General features: G+C 34.8%; 1 protein-coding gene across 1 annotated transcript in view; it reads right to left on the bottom strand.

Annotated features, from left to right (window-relative positions):
* LOC118180471 (astacin-like metalloprotease toxin 5) overlaps positions 1–21,531 on the bottom strand; it is a 50,683-nt gene that overhangs the window by 12,675 nt on the left and 16,477 nt on the right. The window contains exons 2-3 of the mRNA XM_085806952.1: positions 20,434–20,501; positions 163–238 (exon numbers count right to left, since the gene is read on the bottom strand). Coding sequence (XP_085663078.1) covers positions 163–238; positions 20,434–20,501 — 144 coding nt within the window. The remainder of the gene's footprint in view (positions 1–162; positions 239–20,433; positions 20,502–21,531) is intronic.

The raw sequence follows: 21,531 nt of genomic DNA on the forward strand, positions 1-21,531 counted from the left end.
AAGTAAATGCAATCTTAAATCAACTCCATCTAGTTTTCATATTATATCAAATTAATAAATTTGGTATTTTTTCTTCTAAATAGGATGAGATGAGTTACTAGAATTTTTATGAAACTCAGCATATCAATGATAGAAAAAGTAAATCAATATAAATATTCTTACTCAGAGATTTGTCGATAACGTAAGGAACTTCCTTATTGGGCCATCTTGACTGCGCATAAGGAATAACATTTTTATCCTGAAACAAAAAATAAACGAATAAATAAAAATGAAAAATATAAATAAATGAGAACAACAAAATAAGTAGACGAAATTGGAATCATTTAAATGTAAAACTTAAGAGTACAACACTTTTACCCGAAACATGTGACAGATCGAAAGTTTAACTTCTTTGTTTATTTTTTTATCATAATTCTAATATATCTAAAAATTTTGAAAAAAAATTATGGAACTGTGTTTTATTAAAATAAACTTTCTACAGTATTCTGCGTTTCAAACCTTTCAAATCTGATAAAGCGATAAAAATGCTTAAATTAGGTAAATAATTAAATATGTTCCAAATAAAAAAATCCCATTTTTTAAATTTAAGATTTCTTGTCTAAAGTTAAATTTCTAAATATGAAGCCTTTTTTACAAATTTCTTACACCATATTCAATGCTATCAAACTGTATATTTTTTTTACTGCACTGCTTACTATCTAAAATATGAGTACATGTTTCATTTTGAATAACTTTTAATATCGGACAATATACATCATATGGAAATCATTTTAATCATTAACAGCTATTTTTTAAGCTCTGTCCATAAATTTTTTGCCCATTCAATTAAAACTGCTGAATAAATTATTTGTATTAATTCTACACAGAAGCCTCCAATCATGTTATCGTTTCGTGAATTAAGTTAATATAATAATTAATACTACCAAGTACTGAAAAAAATAAATTCTAACCTCAGCTTCAGAGAATTGATTTCTATTAACATCTAATAGCTGCAGTTTTCATTTTTGATAAATTTAGTTCAAGCTCATTCTTTTTAATTTTGCGCTTCACCAGTGGCCGAATGGTGAAGATCTTTGAGTACTGGGAGTTCGACCAGAGTTCACTGGATGCGTAGTTGGTTTTCATGGCTTTTTAAAGATATAAAATGAGCCAGTTTTCACTAGAAAATCCTCCGTGAGGGTATCTATCCATTTAGATAGATAGCTCTCATGTGCTCTGCCATATTCAAATAATCCAGCCTAACTTTTTTACTTTCCCATTTTTATTAGGTTATAGCTTTACTAAATTTTTCTTAAATATTGTTCTGTTTCTGGAAATTGCTACGATTACTATTACAATGCCTGAATGAAGTTTAAATAGTGCCTACGTAGCTCTTTCTCGATATTTGATGTGCCAATTCTGTACTATGTTTTGTGAAAACCATATATCAATGGGACTGAACCTGTAACTGGAGACTCAAATAGTCACAGTGAATGGAAACATTCAAAACATTTTCTCGTGGCGAGAGATGATGAAGTCTGTGTGGAAAATAAAGGTTAACTGAATTTTAGGTTAAATTTAGGAAAAAAAAGAAAACGGCAATGAAACACTGTGACAGACAACGTATGATGATGAAACGCTTAGTCATTCTTCCCTGTAACAATGGTTGATGCGTAGTGATCGAAGACTACTATGCAGACTTTATGAAAGTCCATTTGTGTCGAGCCATCAGAAAGAAATAGTGGATTTATTAAGAAAAAGTGGTTTTATTCGGGACAATCAATGCGTATTTGTATATTATTATTATTTTTGAAGCTGACGATATTCGATGAGGACTGCATTAATATACTCTTCATATAGCTTGGATTTAGCAGCAGTGATTGCGGATCATTTTGGAAATTAAAAAAAAATAACTTCATGCAAAGAGGTTATTTACAGATGAGGAAGTAGTGTTAAAAGGGATGTCTCAAACAACTATTTCTTATTTTAAAATTGTTCATGAAACATTATGGGAAGTGTAATTCAATGTGAATTACTCTAGTCTAAAAAGAGAGCCCATAGAGTTATGTGGGTCTAAAAAGAAGATTCAATCTTAAAATATTTCAAATACATACCTAAATTTAACACGCAATGTTCTGGAATTTAATGTGTGCTGTAGTTAAAATTGTACAGTGGAGTTCAAACAATATTACATATGTATTATATAATATATTATTATATTTAAAAAAATCCATCCTGTCTTTTAGACATTTAAAGATTTTATATTTTAATTATTAAAGTATTATATCAGTGCATTCAGTTCATCCATACTTGAATTAGGCAGATAAAGAGTGGTTTTGCCTTAACTCAATAAATAATCTTATTCACTCCAATCTATCCAGTTTTAGAAATATTTACCTCTAATTATTTAATATTATCTTAATTATCTTTACGATTAAATAAAGGAGAATTTGTTTGTATGTATGTTTCTACATTCCTCGCAGTGCAAAAAAATGACGACATCTACAACTACTAAATTTTCAACAAACGAAGGTAGTCCTTCACCCGAACATGTTCACTTAGCCAAAATTTTGAATTTCGAATTTATTTTTTATTTATTTCATATTTTGTATGAATTTAATGAATTTTCGAATAATAAACTCAGTGATTTGAAAGCTAGCAATGGCAACACTATTCGAATAACAATGTATAGTAATAATTAGCAATAACATGATAGTTATAATTAGAGCAATTCAGTGAGCATTAGTATACTAGTATAATTAGATATAGTAATAACTAGTATTACTGTATCAGTGAGTTAAACAATACATGAAATAAACTAATTTTATATTACACAAGCTAACGTGTTGCCATTCAGTAATATATTGTTGCGTGCGTACGGGTTCGTTATGAAATGAATGCACAAGTCCGATGAAAAATGAACAAAAATTTATTTTTATCACAAGAAAAATGCTTAAATTTTCTCAAATTATCATGCATTATTACAATATCTCACAGTAGTTATCTTTTAGCTACTCAAATATCCAATAGAACGTAATTCAAAACAGCTAAAGAAAGCTAATCCGCGAATTCGCTACAATCAACAAGAGCAGTTTTCTAAACAACAACAAACTAAGCAACTACTACGAACTGAGATGTTTTCCTCCTTTTATAAGATTTTAAAATCACGCGCTAGAATTTTCTGGTACTTTATCCAAATCAAAAAGACATATTTATTTATTTAATTTTAAATGCACGTGCTCTTGTATTTTTAATTCTCCGGCTTAGCTTTCTTCTTTTAATATTCGTCACGCGCTGCACTGCGCGGGAAATAAAACCATTTAATTTATAATTGAACTAACATTAGCTTTTTAAATACCAAATTCGTAACACTGCCCCCTTCCCAAGGACTGCACGTCCCGGGCAGTACAATCCCTGGACAGGAAGCTAAACTTACAACTGTGACATAAATGCATTAATAAGCATTACATTACAATAATAAACAATATGAACAATAAATGATATAAATAAAACAAATCAAATATTAAATGCAAATCAAATACTAAATACAAATCAAATCAAATACACGTTTAAAAACAAAAAGGACCATGGTCTTATACTATTTACAATTATTTACATTACGTACTATGGCCATAGTAATGAGCTAACCTGTCGTAATGAACGACTTTAGGTTTAGAGTTCGAAGACTTACGAATCCGAACCACGACGTCATTCAGCCTGTTTAAGACTGTGTACGAGCCATCTCAAGGTGACTGTAATTTCGGACAAAGTCCTTTCCGTCGAGTCGGATTCCACAACCACACCTTGTCTCCTTCGTGGAATTGATGTTCAGTAGCTCTTGTGTCGTATCGGGTCTTCATCTTCTCCGTCGCCAAGTTGACTCGCTCTCGTGCAAAGTTGTGCATCAATTCAAACCGAGCCTGGAGATCTTGAATATATTCCTCAGACGATGAAGGAGCATCCGGAGGGCGGCCAAACAATAGATCACAAGGCAGACGAAGGTCACGACCGAAGAGCATCTGTGATGGAGAATAGCCGGTAGTCTCGTGGACAGCACTGCGGTAAGCCAGTAAAAGGAGTGGCAATTTCTTGTCCCAGTCCTGTTGGTTTCTGGAAACCACTAATGAGAGGTTATTAAGGATGGTTCGATTGAACCTCTCTACCATGCCGTCCGACTGGGGATGCAATGGCATCGTTTGAGTTTTGTCAATGCCGAGTAGTTTGCATAGTTCTTTGATTACTGCCGAGGCAAAATTCCTTCCCTGATCGGAATGTAACTGAAGAGTTACTCCGAACCTGGAAATCCAGTGCTGTATCATTATCTCAGCTACTGTGACAGCCTCTTGATCAGGAATAGGATAAGCTTCAGAGCACTTGGTGAAGTAAGCAATGACAACGAGTATGTATTTGTTGCCATCAGCAGTTCGTGGCAGAGGTCCCAGGATGTCAAAGGCGATACATTCAAAAGGCGCCTCTAGGTTGTAACGTTGCAGCTTGCCTCGGCTGCGTCTCCTTGGTCCTTTCCGACCTGCACAGGCATCGCAAGATCGGCACCACTTTTGCACGTCATCCTTTGCATTATTCCAGTAAAAGAGCTCACGAACTCTCTGCAAGGTTTTCATTATTCCAAAGTGACCTCCTGTAGGGCTGCTATGTAATTCTTTAAGACATCAGGAATGCGGGATCTTGGAAGTATAAGTTGCCATCGGAACGTCTTCCTATCATCTGATTCGAATTTCCGGTATAAGACGCCGTTTCGAATGTGAAGTGAATCCCAGAGTGCCCAGTATTGTTTTGTTGTAGGACTACAGATAGAAATGTCCTGCCAGGCAGGTTTTCTGTTTGATGACTCCATTAAATCAATTATGGGTTTAATGTCGCAGTCTTCCAGCTGGTCTTTCCTGACTTCATCATCACTCCGCGGGTCTCGATCAGCCGATGTTGATGTTGTAATTTGTCTTGCGACCGGAGTCAGCAGCTGGTATTTCGCTTCCACCCAGGAACAATATCGGCAGCTTTCTGGGCAAGGTCGTCTAGATAGGGCGTCGGCGTTCCCGTGTGATGATCCCTTACGATGACGGATAGTGATGTAATATTCTTGGAATCTCTGTATCCACCTGGCTATTTGACACTCAGGATTCTTCAAATTTAAAAGCCAGGCCAATGATGCATGGTCCGTGCGGAGCAGAAATTTTCTGCCATATAGATAATGATGGAAATGCTCTACGGCTTTAACTATTGCGAGCAACTCTTTCCTAGTGACACAGTAATTCCTCTCCGGTTCAGACAGGCACTTGCTTCAGTAAGCTACTACACGTTCTTGGCCGTCTATTTCCTGGGACAAAACAGCACCGACACTTTCATTGCTCGCGTCCGTGTCGAGAATAAATGGTCTGTCGAGCTGAGGATACGTCAGGTTTGGAGCAGATGTTAAAGCTTCCTTTAAGTTGTTAAATGCATCCTCGCATTCCTTTGTCCACAAGAATCCTTGCTTGCTCTCTGTCAGTTTGTGAAGGGGTCTTGCGATGGAAGAAAAGTCCTTCACGAATCTCCTATAGTAGGTGCAAAGCCCTAGGAAGCTTCTCAACTGATGGACATTTTCGGGACGTTTCCAGGATTTAACGGCTGACACCTTTTCAGGATCCGTGAACACACCTTCTGCAGAGATGACATGTCCCAGGTAAGTCACTTCCTTTCGGAACAATTTGCATTTAGCGGGACTCAGCTTCAGATTGGCCTCTTTCAGTTTCTGAAGCACCTTTCTAAGATTTTCTAGATGCTCTTCAAAACTCTTTCTGACGATGATGATATCGTCCAGGTATATCAGACAGGCTTCGTAGGAAAGACCTTTCAAAACAGTCTCCATAAGGCGTTCGAATGTTGCCGGCGCATTACACAGTCCAAACGGCATCACCTTGAATTGCCAAAGCCCTTGACCCGTAGTAAATGCCGTATTTTCTCAGTCTTCAGGGTGTATTTCTACCTGCCAATAACCACTCTTTAAATCAAGTGTTGAGAACCACTTGCTTCCAGAAAGAGTGTCTAGAATGTCGTCAATTCTAGGAAGAGGGTAACTGTCTTTCTTCGTAACCTCATTCAACCGGCGATAGTCGACGCAAAATCTTTTTGAGCCGTCTTTCTTACAGACGAGAACGATGGGAGATGCCCATGGACTCGCTGAAGGCTCGATGACATCGCCTTCTTCCATATCTCTTAACAGTGTTCGCACCTCTTCCTGTTTAGCAAACGGTAGACGTCTTGGATGTTGCTTGATCGGGGGATGATCGCCGGTATCGATTCTATGTTGTGTTAAACTAGTTCGACCCACGTCAAAAGACGAGCGGGAGAAAACAACTTGAAGATCTTTAATGACGCGATCGGCAGCATTTTTCTCTTCATCGTTTAATTGTGCATTCTGAAATAACCCCGATGTAATGTTCTCTGAGGACACGGATTCTGGGATGTTACTCTTTCTTTCAACGCTGGTTACTGGAGTACATGTTGCAACCACTTCATCTTTCTTAATAACTCTCGACTTCTCAGTTACATTGGCGACTCTCCCCGGGATAATCGTTCTGGATAGGTCGACGAGTGTTGAGGCTACTAGTAATCCTTTTGGGCTATTACAGTTAGCGGGATATTCTATGATGCCGTAGCGGAAATTTCTATTTTCGGCTATGGATCCAGGAAGTAAAAACTCGGTTCTTGCGGGTATTGTAATATCATCTTGAGCTATAATTTTGTGGATAGATTTCACTCCATCATTAATTCCGAATAGGGCTATGTCCTCAGATGTAGAGTGCAATTCGTTATTTTTAAAGTCCAAAGAAAAATTGTATTTCCTTAGAAAGTCCAATCCGAGTATGCAAGAATCAGTGATCTCTGCTACATATGCCGTGTGATGGTAAGCGGCATTTCTAAACATGATGTTAACGTTTATTTTTCCATCGATGTCGATCTTCTCACCGGACACTGTCCGGAGGGTAACGCAGGGCGGCGTCCAGATAAGTTTGTTTCCCAGTTGTTGAGCCAAATCTTTTCGGATGATGGTAACGTTGGCTCCTGTATCTATCGTCATATTGCAGGGAACTCCATTAATATGTCCTATTATGAAAAGTCCATTACTGCCGCCTCTCACTGCAGAAATCTGAAGCGCTTTAAACTGGGGCTTTTCATTATCTGGCAACCTCCGCCCCGCGAGATGGCCACTAATTAGTTTCCCTGCTGCTTGCTAGGAGCGGTCTTAACATCCGTGGGGTGTTCTTCAGTTCCGCTGTATGTGTCCTTAGCTCCACAGTTCCAACATTTTAAGGTCGGTTTCTTTTCACTGATATTTCTTCTCAAGTCATTGAGTTGTCTGGTTATATCGTCTAGATGAACAGTGACTTGATCCCTTGGCTCCTGGACATGAGCAGCTCTGATTGGGTGGCGGTCTCTACGAGTTGCTTGCTGGGCTGCCTCGAATTTCATGGCATACACTAGAGCGCTTTTTAAATCTTTTACATCCGCCATTCGTAGAGCTTTCTGTACTTCAGTATCTCGGATGCCGTCGATAAAGTATTGCAAGGACAGAATTTCCCTTGTTTCTGTCGGGCATTCCGAAAAGGCGAGATGGGACAGCCTTTCAAGATCCGTGGCGAGCTCCTGATGTGTTTCGTTAGGCTTCTGTTGGCGAGATTTTAATTGGAGCTTGCTGTAGTCTTTTAAACACTTCTCCCAAAAGCGCAGCTCCAAGGCGGCGGACAATCTAATTCGAAATCTAACCTTTTGTTATCGGGAAGAGTCTGAAGGATATCCGCTGCGTCTGCTCTTAAAGAAGCCGCGAGATGACAGGCCTTAGCTTGGGAATCCCATCCATTCGCATTCGAAACGATAGAAAATTGTGTTTTATACACTTGCCAGGATGTCTTACCATCATATGTGGATAGCTTCAGAGATGGACGAGCAGGCATCGGTAAGAAATTAAAACCCTCAGAATTGCTTCCTTCTGTCGCTGTGCTCTTCTTTAACCCTCCAGGCGGCAAGGCCGTATATATGCGTTCGAAAATAATGGCTCTCATAGCGGCAAGGCAGCCTATATGCGTCCAAATATTTTGGTCCTCATGGCGGCAAGGCAGCATATATACGTAAACCTAAATTTTGGCACGAAACGGCAAAGCAGCATATATATGGCCTGTCTCAGAATGCCCTCCCCTCACTGCTCTTAATGTAAACTGACAGGTGATAATTTTTCTCTGCGGGAGGTTATTGAGGAGAGGAAACTATCTATTCGCCAGGGGCAAATGGGTTTTATCGTTAGGTTTTGAATAACAGTTCGAAATAAATAGCTCGTTCAAAACTTCCAGCTGTTCTGTGCTTATACCAGCTATAGTAAACTTAAATGTTTATATATAAATGTAAAGAGAATTTTCATTTTCCAGCCTAATTATTCTCCAAATTTTAGATGCAGTTTGGCAAAATGTAATTGGAATTAAAATTAAAATTGCAAGAAACTGCAACAATATTTTGAAATATGTGATTTCAATTATATTGCAATTGTAATTAGCTTCGCAATTACAATTAGAAAGTAAGTACTTTTTAAATGCAACAATAATGTATGTAATTGCATTTTAATTCTTAACTCTTACAATTACAATGCAATGATAATCACAAACATTATAATTATATAATCTAATTACAATTAAAAATTTTATTGCATCTAATCACAACTACGGTAATATTAGCTAATTACAACGTAATTTTAACTGCGATTGCAGTTGGTAATTATAACTACGTAATTAGGAAAGTAATTGTCTCTGATAATTAGAATTACTTAACATAGTGAAATTATGATCATAATTGTAATTCTAAGTGCAGTATGCAATTGTAATAAAATTATGCAATTACTAAGTAGTTATAGTTAAAAAGTAGTTGTTTTTTTAATTACAATTACAATTTACGTAATTTCATTTAAATTACAATTACTCTATATTTGTGAAATCCAATTTCATATTCAATGCAACTGCAATCATATAATCTAATTACAATTAGACTGTTATTGTAACTCCAGTAAGTAATTATAATAATGTAATTAGGATAGCAATTGTTTCTGATAAAAGCAGTTACGTAGCCCAGGAAAATCATGATCTTAATTGCAAATATAATTGCAGAATGCAATTGAAAACACATAGTAATTGGAATAATATTATGCAATTATCTTGTAATTACAATGTAACAATTTTTAATTACATATACAATTTACTCATATGCATTTGAATTATAATTGCATTTTAATTGTGAAATTTAATTGAAAAAACAATATAACTGTAATTATATAATCTAATAAAAATTACAATGCAATTGTAATGACCTCTTAATTAAAATTGCGCAGCAGATGATTGTAACTATTTAATCAGAAAAACAACTGCCCCTTATAATTTCAGTGACATAGGCTAAGGAAATCGTGATAATTTTTGAAAATTACAGTCAATAATATTATATTCGAAATGTTTCTGCATTTTGGATAATGAGTTTTTAAATAATACAACGGGATAATCACCTATAAGAAAAATATTAATATTTTCTGTCATGTCTTCTGAATCATCTTACATATATTGTAGTTTGTGGTACCAGCATAAATAGGAGTTTATTTAAAGGAAATATTTTATATAGACCGAAATGCACATAACGTTAGTAAGCAAATATGTATGTTTATGATCTTCGATATACATGTGAACTTAAATTACAAGATTAAGGGAAAACAAGCAAAGAGTTTATGCCAGTGCAAAGGGATGTTTTCGCAAAGGATTTGTTACAGGACGCTTGTCTTGTTTACATCACACAAGAAATAAATCATAAAAATTACATTTATCCTTTTCTTTTCAGAAAGGTTTAGTTTGGTTTGGTTTATTTAATTACGGCAAAGCACACTAGGGCTATCTGCCTATGAGGAGGGATGCCTTTGTGGAGGACTTTCTAATGGAAACTGGCTCGTATACACGTTACACATGGGGAAAACCACGAAAACACCCATGCAGCCAGCCCGTTCGCGAGATTCGAACCTCGGACCGAACTACCAGTGTTCAGCGACTCTACCGCTCGGCCGCTGGTGGGCCTCTTTTCAGAAAGGAGATCATCAAGGACTAAACTAAGCCTCATAATTTTATCCAACCTATTGCTTTAGCTGGTAAAAAAAGGATTCTGATCAGCAATCAGTATGCTTAATTGCTGTGTGTATTAGACATTTTACTAAATCCATTTATTATGAATTACCGCCCAGACAGTAAAGCTGTTCGTGACTCTGGTTGCCGTACCGAAGAGCCTGGGTTCGAATCCCGGATAAGGCATGAATGTAATTTCTTCGTCCTCTTCATAGGTGGCAACGGTGGTCCACGTATTAGTTCCCTCCTTAATAACATGACCGGCCTTAGTAGTGATCAATGTCTATAAACGGCTACTACCAGCCATTAAAAAAAAATTACGACTTGGTCTTTTATTCAACATAACACACATTTTCCATAAATAGTTAAAATGCATTATTCAGTTACAAGTGAAAGTACTTACATGAACTATTTTCTATCATTGTTTCACGTAAGAACAAATAAAAGTACACTTTTCTTATGCACCTGTGATTGTCATATTATTTGGATTACGGTAAAGACTGCAAAGATGCTTCTGTGGAGGACTTTCTAAGGGAAGCTGGCTCATGTTCACATCACCCGTTAATAAAAGCAGAAAAAGATCTTTATTTAATTGAATGCAACGAAACGTTTAAGAAGAATGATGTACTCATAGAGAACTTTCTAAAATAAAATGATTTGTATTCATGTTACACATAAGGAAATCCACGGAGCTATCTAAACATTTAGATTGTTTGCCAAAATGGGCATCCGATTTGAACTAGTAGTATTCAAAAGACGACTTATTACTCTGCTGAGCGAAAAATCTAATTGCTTTTGAAGTTATATTGTAATTCGAACAATCATTCTATTACAATTATTATTATTTTTTTTCCCCAATGGCAGATTGTGAACAGTTACAGTGCAACACAGTCCATTAGTCTATACAAGGCCAGAAGTTGCAGTCACTTTATTATGGAGGCATCTAATATGTGGGCCACCATCGCCTCCTATGAAAGAACGAACAGTTAAAGCCATGCCTTCTCCGGGATTCGAACCCAGGCCCTTCGGTATCGCAGTCAGGCTTCCCTAACCACTATACCATCTGGGCGGCACAATTACAATTATAACTGCATTAGTTGTAGTTTTAACTACAATGAATTACCAGCTTTTCTCAGTCAATAACAGATAGCTTAAACTTAAAGATAAATGGAAGGTCTTATAATTTGTCGAATGGCAATATTCTAAGAAAGTGTAGTCTCCAGGGTGGTCGAAGTTTAATTACAGTCTTACATTTCGCATAATCGCAGCACTTGCCCAAAGGCTGTTCCAAGATTATTTCTGTTCACCTCATCCATTAATTTTGGAGCAGAATCATGTCTAGAGACATTTTTTCTGAGGACAGTATTTTATACAATAGAAAAAAAAAATAATAATAATGCGTCTCCCTCAAGGTGCAGGAAACAACAAGTACTGATAAATTTAATTGAAAATACAATTATAATTTTAGTTAATACAAATACAATGTTACTTTAACGGTTAGAATTACATTATAGTTCTAATGGCAAAAATATCAAATGAGTGTTATAGATTAGTATACTTTTACTTATCACAATATTAAACTTTTAATGCCGTTTTATTTTATTTAGCTTATCACAATATTGAGCTTTTTAATACCATCGGTACTGGAAAAAATGTTTTACTACTGTCATGAAATGTATATTCGATAACAGTTTCTCATTGATGTTTTTCTTATATATTTTTCTGCATAATTCATAAATGTTTGCAATGGAAATAATTCTGAGGCTTTTATAATACTTCTTCATGAAATAAAGTTCCATTAAAGTTTACTTGAAGAAGACTCTCAGTGCAAGCACTCGAAAAGAAGTTATGCTACATTTACATATTATGAAACGGTTGAATGTACATTATTTACTTGTAACAGCGGTGCTCAATATATCGCGTTTTCTGAAAGAATGCATATGTTGCCTAAAATCGAATTTAAATCACTATAATCAGAATAATTGGCTAAAGTATTAAATTGTAATTTTTACAGCATCAATCGAATTAGTAGATTTTATTGAAGATAAAAATGTGTTGATATTGACAAGCTATATTAGTTTTTGTACTATAATGAATGCTAGCTAGTAGCTATATGAATATAATGAATGTACTATAATGAATGCTTACCTAGTAGCTACTCTAGTTAATAGCTAGAGTAAAACTCAGGATATGGTAACATTAAATAAATAAATAAATAAAATTAGAAAAAAAAAAAAAGAAGAAGCAGAAAACGAAAGCGAAAAGGAACTGAATACATTCGGAAAGAGAAGGCTTACTATGGTGAAACATTAGAAACGTGTAGACAAAGTGTTAATACTATATGTGAGAAAATACTAAGGACAAATTGAAATACATCATAGCTACGTTTGGTGCTTTCTATATTATTTGTATCAATATTAATATAAGTACCGAAAAATACTTAAAAAATAGGTATTTTCGAAACTTTAAAGGAACAAAATTGCAGTCTGAAAATTTATAGCAGCGGAACTTTTGAAGTAATTTCATGCCTTCTGAAGGTCGCCATGAACATAACAATTTATAACTGTCAGCTTTTACAACTAGGAATCAGATAAACTCTATTGTCTGGTAAACCGGACTGTCTATAGTTTCCGGGAATGGCGATGTATGCAAGCTTTTTCCTCTTTCTGCCCTAAGAATAAACAGCTCATAGGGGAATTCTGAAAAATATATAACCCTTTCATATATGTACTCATACCCTGATATTCACAATAGCGTTTCTTTATTTATATAGCTTTGAGCATGCAAATTCAGTAAAAATCAGAAAACAAGTACCATACTTATAACAAAGCAGGTTATCTCAGTAAATGAAGGGAATTAAGTACCGGCGATGGCAAGATTTTCCCATGGTTTGAAGACTAAGTAATTTATTCCTTTCAGAAAATTTTCTCGGAAAGCAAATCATCACTTACGGATAGAAGAATGTTCTAAGAACTACGGGACAAATTTATAATGGGAATAAAAGAATGAAAGAAATCGGAAACGCTTTTCTAGTAATTATTTTACTCCTCGAAAGTTGGTTTCAGTATCACCTTTTTAAGGAAATGACACATGAAATGGATTTCACAAACTGAATCTCGAAATCATCAATAACTATCCAATATTCTGCATTTGTAAATATTTATTTAATTTGCATTTCAACCATATGTTGAAAACAAAGCGGAAAAAAATCTCCTTACAAAAGGAAAAAAAAAAAGATTCCCATTTTTTTACAGTGATATTCCATTAAATTATATCAGAAAATCATATCACTGATGGATGCAATAAATACTAATTTCAGACATGTTGCCTGTTTATGTTGTTAACTCTCTTTTGCAACTGAACACTGGTAGTTTTGCCTAAGTTTGAATTCCGGCGAATGCGTTCGTTGCTTGGTATTTTGGTGAATTTTAGATTGAATATATCAAACCAGTTTCCCTGAAAAAGTCATCTACAAACGCATCCTTTTCCTCAAGCAGGTGCCCATCGTATGCTGCCTGACGAATGTGCAAGAATTTTTCTTCTTTTACACAGTTTTCATAATCATATATTACTCACCAGCGGCCGAGCGGTAAAGACGCTGGACACTGGTAGTTCAGTCCGAGGTTCGAATCCCGTGAACGGGCTGGCTGCATGGTCGTTTTCATGGTTTTCCCCATGTGTAACGTGTATACGAGCCAGTTTCCCTTAAGTCCTCCACGAAAGCATCTCTCCATTTACGCAGATAACCCTCGTGTGCTTTGCCTTGAATAGCACCATACCAATAATACCATAATCACATATTATATTATTGAACATTTTTAATTTGCAAAACTATAAGTTATGGAAAACTCAATGACATATTTATTTAGATTAATAAAAAGATAAAAATTAAATGCGTCATCGGCATCATTTTGTTAGTAATATCATTATATAATCTATTGTACTTTTTTTTTTTTTTTTTTTTTTTTTTTTTTTTTTTAGTGTGTGTGTGTACTGGGGAATTAAAGAAAATTTCTCAAAAGTATCATCATGTTTTCGTAAACTGATATATAGTGTTAAATTATTATATTAAATTTCAGTTTATTATAGCAGAAATCGTAAATAGCTGCATTATGTATAGCTCTTGCTTCGCTGAGCTTTCAGAAGTTAATCTGCGTCCATCCGCATAATCGAGGAGCAGGTCGATTTGTTTTTCAGTGCAATTGCTGTGAGATCTTAATTCTACTGACCGATGTTCTATAAATTTAAAATATTTTGCCCTGCCTAAATTCTGTAGCTCTCTACATTCTAAAACTTTTGCCGTTGTCAAGTGCCAAATTCTTAGAATTTCGCCATCCCTGAATTTTCTTGTTTAATGCCTCTTTAAATTCTAAGAATTTTTCAGCCATTAATCTGCCTCCTGGCCAGACGTGTTTTTCGATGCCACATATGTCACTGAAAAAGGTTGAAAAATCGGAATTTTAAAAGCAAATTTCCTACTTTTCATCAAATAAATTTTATCGATTAGCAGTGCTATGGAAGCATTAAAACATTTATGTAATAAATACACAAATACTTCAGAAACATTTTTTCTCTCTACTGAAGAAATGCCTGTCTCTGACTACCTGCGAATTTGATTAAGTTTTATCCAAAATCTACGTCAAAGCGTTTCTTTTTGGCCTAATATTAAATTTTACATTGGCATGTTCCTGTCCCTGCTTGATGTTGACAAGATTTATTCAAAACTGACTGTTCTTATTTTTTATTTTAAAACAAACAATTTAAATGGAAATCCTCAGCTTGCTTTTATTTATTTAACTAATAACATTTGATAATGCGAATTGAGATCTCTAAGTAATTTGCGTATTTGAAAACAAAAAAATTTTAAACACCAATTTTGAAGCTTTTGTTTTGGTTTGCTTTATTTTTCCTTCAAAGCAAGGGAGAGCTATCTGCCTAAAGGGAGGAATGCCTCCGTGGAGGACATTCTAAGAAAAACTTACTCGCGCCCACATTATGCACAGAGAAAACCACAAAAATTCCACTTTGAAAGGTAAAAGTGTCTAATTTTTTAGAGCGCGATTTTCCTAACAATGAATTTTAGCAATTTAATACAAGTGCTATATTTAATTAAGAATTAAAACAATGTTCTTTTGTGATTTATGTAAGGTAACTCTTTCTGTCAAAAATAATCATATGAAAATGCACCGAATTTCAGTACCATGTAATTTAGTTCGGAAACTGAGAGGTATCTGTGACATCTTGTCTATATGTAGAAAATTTTTAATAAGGTTATTATGACTGAAATTTGTTTCAAAATCAATCAACCAATAAATGCAATGAAGGTAAACTCCCCTTTTATAAATATGAAACAAGATAAACGAAATACATTTGTGGTAAAATGAATTACAAACATTATGTCGAAATGACTGACACTGAGCATGTGTTTGTTATTTTAATAGTAATTTAATTATCAATTAGATGTAGCTTTCAATAGGAATTAGGTATTTTAAGCCTCTTATAAATTTTTTCTTAGCGTTAAAGCTCGATAACATGAATCAAAAGCAGAAAATTAGTTAAACTACACTGTCTCACTAGTCGTAAGATTATATTACTGAAATATGTATATAAAAACAAATTAACATTTTATGAACGTACATTAAAATACCGAAACGCAATAAAAATCAATAACATTTATACTTAAAAAGCAACAAAGCTGGGCTCATGTGAATCACTAGAAGAGGCGCCAAATTGGGTATACGAATTCGAAAATTACTTTAATTATTAGGGGAAATAGGCTTCGTCAAACTTAAATCAATAAAACAAACCAAAAAAAATTGCAAGAAAACCTGGAAATTAATGCAATATGCTTTTCAGTGTTATTTCTTATTTATCAAAAATTTGGATTTCCAGAAAAAAATCTTTTTTCGTCTAACCAAAGCATGGACACAAAACGTGTTCCTTCCTCCGTAAGGGCAAAAGCAGCCCATCTGCTTAATCGCCTCTAGGAGGTAATCAAAGGACAGTAGGAAACCATCACTTAAGTGAAACGACTTGTTGATCGCCCTACAAGGAGGGGGGAAGAAAATCTAACAAAGGCCGTTTTCAGGACAATTTTGGTTCACTCTAAATGAAAAAAAAATTGTAAACATGGTTAATTTTTACTGCAGTTTTCGAGACGTAAATAGATTTGAATGCGAGCCGCCCGGTGGGTTAAAGTGTCAACTTCTTTGGCAACAGCAGCAGAAACCCTTTCCTCAATTTGTTGTTGAACGGCAGAAACTCTTTGTTCAATTTGTTGTTCTACCGCAGAAACTCTTTCTTGAATTTCTGCAACTTTGTCTTCAACTGTATCTATTCTTCCTTCCATAGCTTCGAACTTGTTTTCTATTATGCAAGTAATTTCTCTCTTCAATTCCTCTTGTCCCGCTTTCATTTCTTCCTTAACGGATTCCTGGCCCAATTTCATCTGTTCCTGTGTCGCTTTCATTTCTTCCTTAAGGGATTCCTGGCCTAATTTCATTTTTTTTAAAGGATTCCTGGCCCAATTTCATTTCTTCCTTAACGGAGTTGACGGCCCCTTCCATCTTTTCTTGGAAAGCAGTAAATGCAGTCATCATTTGCCTGAATTGTTCTTCCATCGCTCTTGTAATTGGCATTCAAAATCCCACTTCTAACACCAAAAATTGTTGCGTGCGTACGGGTTCGTTATGAAATGAATGCATAAGTCCGATGAAAAATGAACAAAAATTTATTATTATCACAACAAAAACGCTTAAATTTTCTCAAATTATCATGCAGTATTACAATATCTCACAGTAGTTATCTTTTAGCTACTCAAATATCCAATAGAACGTAATTCAAAACAGCTAAAGAAAGCTAATCCGCGAATTCACTACAATCAACAAGAGCAGTTTTCTAAACAACAACAAACTAAGCAACTACTACGAACTGAGATGTTTTCCTCCTTTTATAAGATTTTAAAATCACGCGCTAGAATTTTTCTGGTACTTTATCGAAATCAAAAAGACATATTTATTTATTTAATTTTAAATGCACGTGCTGTTGTATTTTTAATTCTCCGGCTTAGCTTTCTTCTTTTAATATTCGTCACGCGCTGCACTGCGCGGGAAATAAAACCATTTAATTTATAATTGAACTAACATTAGCTTTTTAAATACCAAATTCGTAACAATATTTAGCTTTCAGATTTAATCTGTATGCTATAAGTCTAACAAACTAAGGGATTTAAAAGCAGTAACTCTAGTTTTTAAGTATATATATCTACTTTTTAATCTGATCGATCTAATTTAAAATGCGCTTAAATCATGTAAAGCCTAATTAGAAATATAAAATATTTTAACAAAATTACACTAACTGGACTGACTAAAATCATTACATATTTTTTCTTTTTTATTACAACTATTTTGGACTTTCTTATGATAACTCTTATTCAATGCCACAATTCTGGAACTTTGTTCTACCTGCGATTTTTCAAAAAGATAATTATTTTTAAATTTGCGCAATGACAAAGAAGTCTTTAATACAGTTAAAGCTTCTCATGAATTAAATTTTCAGAGACGTAAACATTAAACAGTATAGATTTTACATATTTTAATTTTATAAAATGTTTTTAAAATTTCTTTAAAATCAGTTATAAAATATAATATCTAAAATAAATTTATCGCTGCTTAGCGTAGGTGTTTGCCAAAAATTGCGTTAATTTCTCTATTCATATCTCCTTCCATTTGTACCCATTAGGCTTATATTCATTACTAGAGATACGAAATATTGCTAAAAAGGCGAAGATATTTAATTTCTAATTATTCACTGAAAACGAGAGATATTCGTGAAGTGTTGCATTGTGCAAACAGAAAAGTACAAACAGAAAGTAAAAACAGAGATTAGAAATTTCGTCTGAAAGAAGCAGCAACCCATTTACTGCAGCTATACTATATACACTCATGTCCATAAATTAAGGATAATGCAAAATCAGGCAAAGGAAGAGTTAGAAGCAAAACAAATTTGACTTATTTGTAAAACTTATTTATTAAACAAAAGGTAAAGAGCAAAAAAAGATGCTATATGCTTGATATTATTGAAAAAATTAGCGATTTTTTCTCCCTGGAGCAAATTACAAAAAAAAAAAAAAAAAAAAAAAAAAAAAACCCTTATTTACAAAAAACCAATATTACATAGTTCGTATGGTTGTTAATACATTGTACATCTCCCAGACGATGCAATACAGTCCGTACAACGCCTAGGCATGCTGAGTATCAAATTATCGATCTGATCTTGGGGGATATTACACCATTCAAAAAAACAATGCTCTCCGAAGTTCCGGTAGACATGTAAAAGGAGGTTGACGAGCTGCACCTCGTCGGCCAAGCATGTCCCACACGTGCTCTACTGGATTCAAGTCCGGTGAGAATGCTGGCCGGTCCATACGGGTGATATCCTCCGATTGAAGGCATTCGCTTACGATGTTTGCACGGTGAGGACTAGCGTTGTCATCCATAAACACAAATTGTGCGCCCTGAAACAAACGTACATGTTGTTCCAGAATGACGTCCCAATAGATTTGGCTTTTCATGGTTCCAATTTGAACATGCAGGTCAGTTCTGGAACCCAGAATAATTCCACCCCACACGAGCACTCCTGCACCACCGTAACGGTGTCGTTCTATGATGTCTTTTTGGTGGTAACGGGTACCTGGAGCTCTTCATATGAAAGTCCGGCGAGAATCAGACTGCAAGCTAAACCTGGACTCGTCGGAAAACATCACACAAGCCCACTGTTGCGGTGTCCACAATGCATGCTCTCTTCTACAGGCTAACAGCAGGCGACAGTGAGTTGCAGTAGGTGGAACGCATCTGACAGGTCTACGAGCATATAGACCAATCTACCCTAAGCGTCTGTACACAATCTGCCTTGAAATTGTCGTAACAGTGGATGAACAGAGCTGACGAGACAGGTCTGAGGCTGTGCTCCGCCTGTTTCTTTTGGCAGTAACTGCCAAATACCGGTCCTCATTCGGCGTTGTAACTCTGGGACCACCTGTGCTGTAACGTCTACTCACATTACCATCATCTTGGAGTCGTTGCCAAAGCCTGGAGATGACACTCTGGGCAATTCCAAGTTCGTCTGATACTTCCAGTTGGGTACGCCCACATTCCAGACGGCCGATAATTCTATCACGTAAAAAATCATCCAAATGCGTCCTTTGTGTCATAACTATTCGGTTATTCCACTGAAATGCTAATAAAGCGCCTGCGAACAATTTTACTTCTTTGCCTGTATTCCTTATATATCACTCTCTTACACTCTCGTCATTGTGACGTACCATCGGTGTCATCTGGTTACTTCGTGAAATTTGCATATGATTCTTGGATATGTGTGTATTGATTTTACAGGTGATATATTTATTGTAGAGTTCGATTTCCGCGTGACTCCGAATTATCCTTAATATATGGACATAAGTGTATTTACTGCTGATACCAAGTGTTGATTACAAGCAAGTTTTTGTAGTTTGTTTGCATTACATATTGGAAATAAAACTATAACAAGTTGACTAACAGTGTCTTTGAGATCCGCGAATTTGTTAGGTAGTACCAGGGGAATAGCTTGTCCCGGATTCTAAAAGAAATCAAATTAAAGCTGATCGGACAGCAGTTCCTTTCAGAACCTAGTCGAACGGAACTTTTCGATGAATCCTCGTTAGAGGAATTTTAGACATTGATAAGTTCTGCCCTTTCCTTTCTTCTAATTAGTTAATCTAAGGGAAATATAACGAAACATTTTTAACCTATCGTAAAATACTGCAGCTAGAAACCTACAGTTCAAACTATTTCTGACGAAAGGCGTTTCTAGAAAAAGTTTTCTATTACATTTCGTATCAGCAGATGAGATACAAGCATTAAGGAGAATTTAGGTGTTAAAAGAACTAAGATTTTAATACGAACTGCTGACATGCTGAAACTGAACTGAACTGTTGAAATTTTAAAAAGCATTGCTGATACGTACAGTATGTGAGAATAATATTAATCTTTCCTACGTTAGATTTTTGAAAAGTTAAGCTATCAAATTATATTTTCGAATATCAGTTTAATTATTTCCACAATAACAATGGAGAAGAAGGGGAATAAATGTCAGAAATTATGCTTTTTTCCCCAGACCACTACTATTGTTATCTTGGGCTTTCCATAGCTCTTGCCTTTCTATAAGGCAAAAGTACAAATTTCTGTTTGAAACTACACTTGTGTTAAAAATTGCTTAAACCTCCTTTTTTGGAAATTCCATGATTCATAGAACAAATCTATTAAGCATAATTACCCACACCTGGCTCATATCCCAAAATATCGCCTTCAAAGAGATCGGGATTCTGTAAGGCTAGACGACTCTCATCTATATAAAATAAAAAGTATAATTAAAGAAATAATAATAAATAGTAATAGGAATTAAATTAAAGAAATAACAATAAATAGTTCAATACTTAACATATTAAAGAAATATGTTGTTTTAAGTACTGAACTATTTATTATTATAAAATTTCAATATTGAAAAGATAAAAAGTAGTCTTTTAATTTTAGTACCCCGTTAATATATTTAAAGCTTTAACCCATCTTTAACTAATATGGTAACTTTAAAATCCAAATGCTGTTATTCGAAAGCTTTACTCAAAGAGCATAAAGATGAGAGAATTAATAGAATGCACCAATTCCAATGAAATTCCATGAGCCTCTTGAATAACATATGGGCTAGTATTTGGAAACAATTGTTAAACAGCAAGGTAGCCAAAACATTATTCGAGTTTAAGTTTAATTTCAACGCCTTCATATTTTAATTGTAGTGGTTTAGGTTTTTTCACCCTTTGGGTAAAACAAGACATTGGGTTTTTGTAAGTTTAATCTCAGCTTTTCATTTTCAATCCACATTTTTAAATCTTCTATATCAAATGAAAACACTTTCTATAATTTCGCAAAAGAGTTTTCATGAATCACATATAAAATCTCATCAGCATAACATAAAATTCTTGCACCATTTAGGCACTGTTTTTTTAACAATCCAAACATTACATTGTTCCAGAGCAGCGGAGCACCGCAAGAACCCTCTCAGCATCCTTTGTAAATTATTCTTTCAAAAATTTATTTATTTATAAATTTCCTTATTAAATATGTAAGTAATTCTACTTTCGTTAAAATAACTAAGAAGTATACTTAGAATATACTAAGAATAGAAACTACTAAGAATAGAACTAGAAATATACTAAGAAATATATATAATAGCATTTTTTATAAATATTTTGGGGTATCCCATAATCTCTAAGGCTGGAGAGCAAAGGTATCCATCTGGTAGAGTCAAAGGCTCCCGGGGCATAGAAGGAAACCACAGCGACATGGAATTCGGATTTTTGTGAACTAATAATACTGACAAA

This window comes from Stegodyphus dumicola, chromosome 1 (genome assembly GCF_044657685.1).
Source record: "Stegodyphus dumicola isolate Sdum_Otavi_A_Nest chromosome 1, ASM4465768v1".
Lineage (NCBI taxonomy): Eukaryota > Metazoa > Arthropoda > Arachnida > Araneae > Eresidae > Stegodyphus > Stegodyphus dumicola.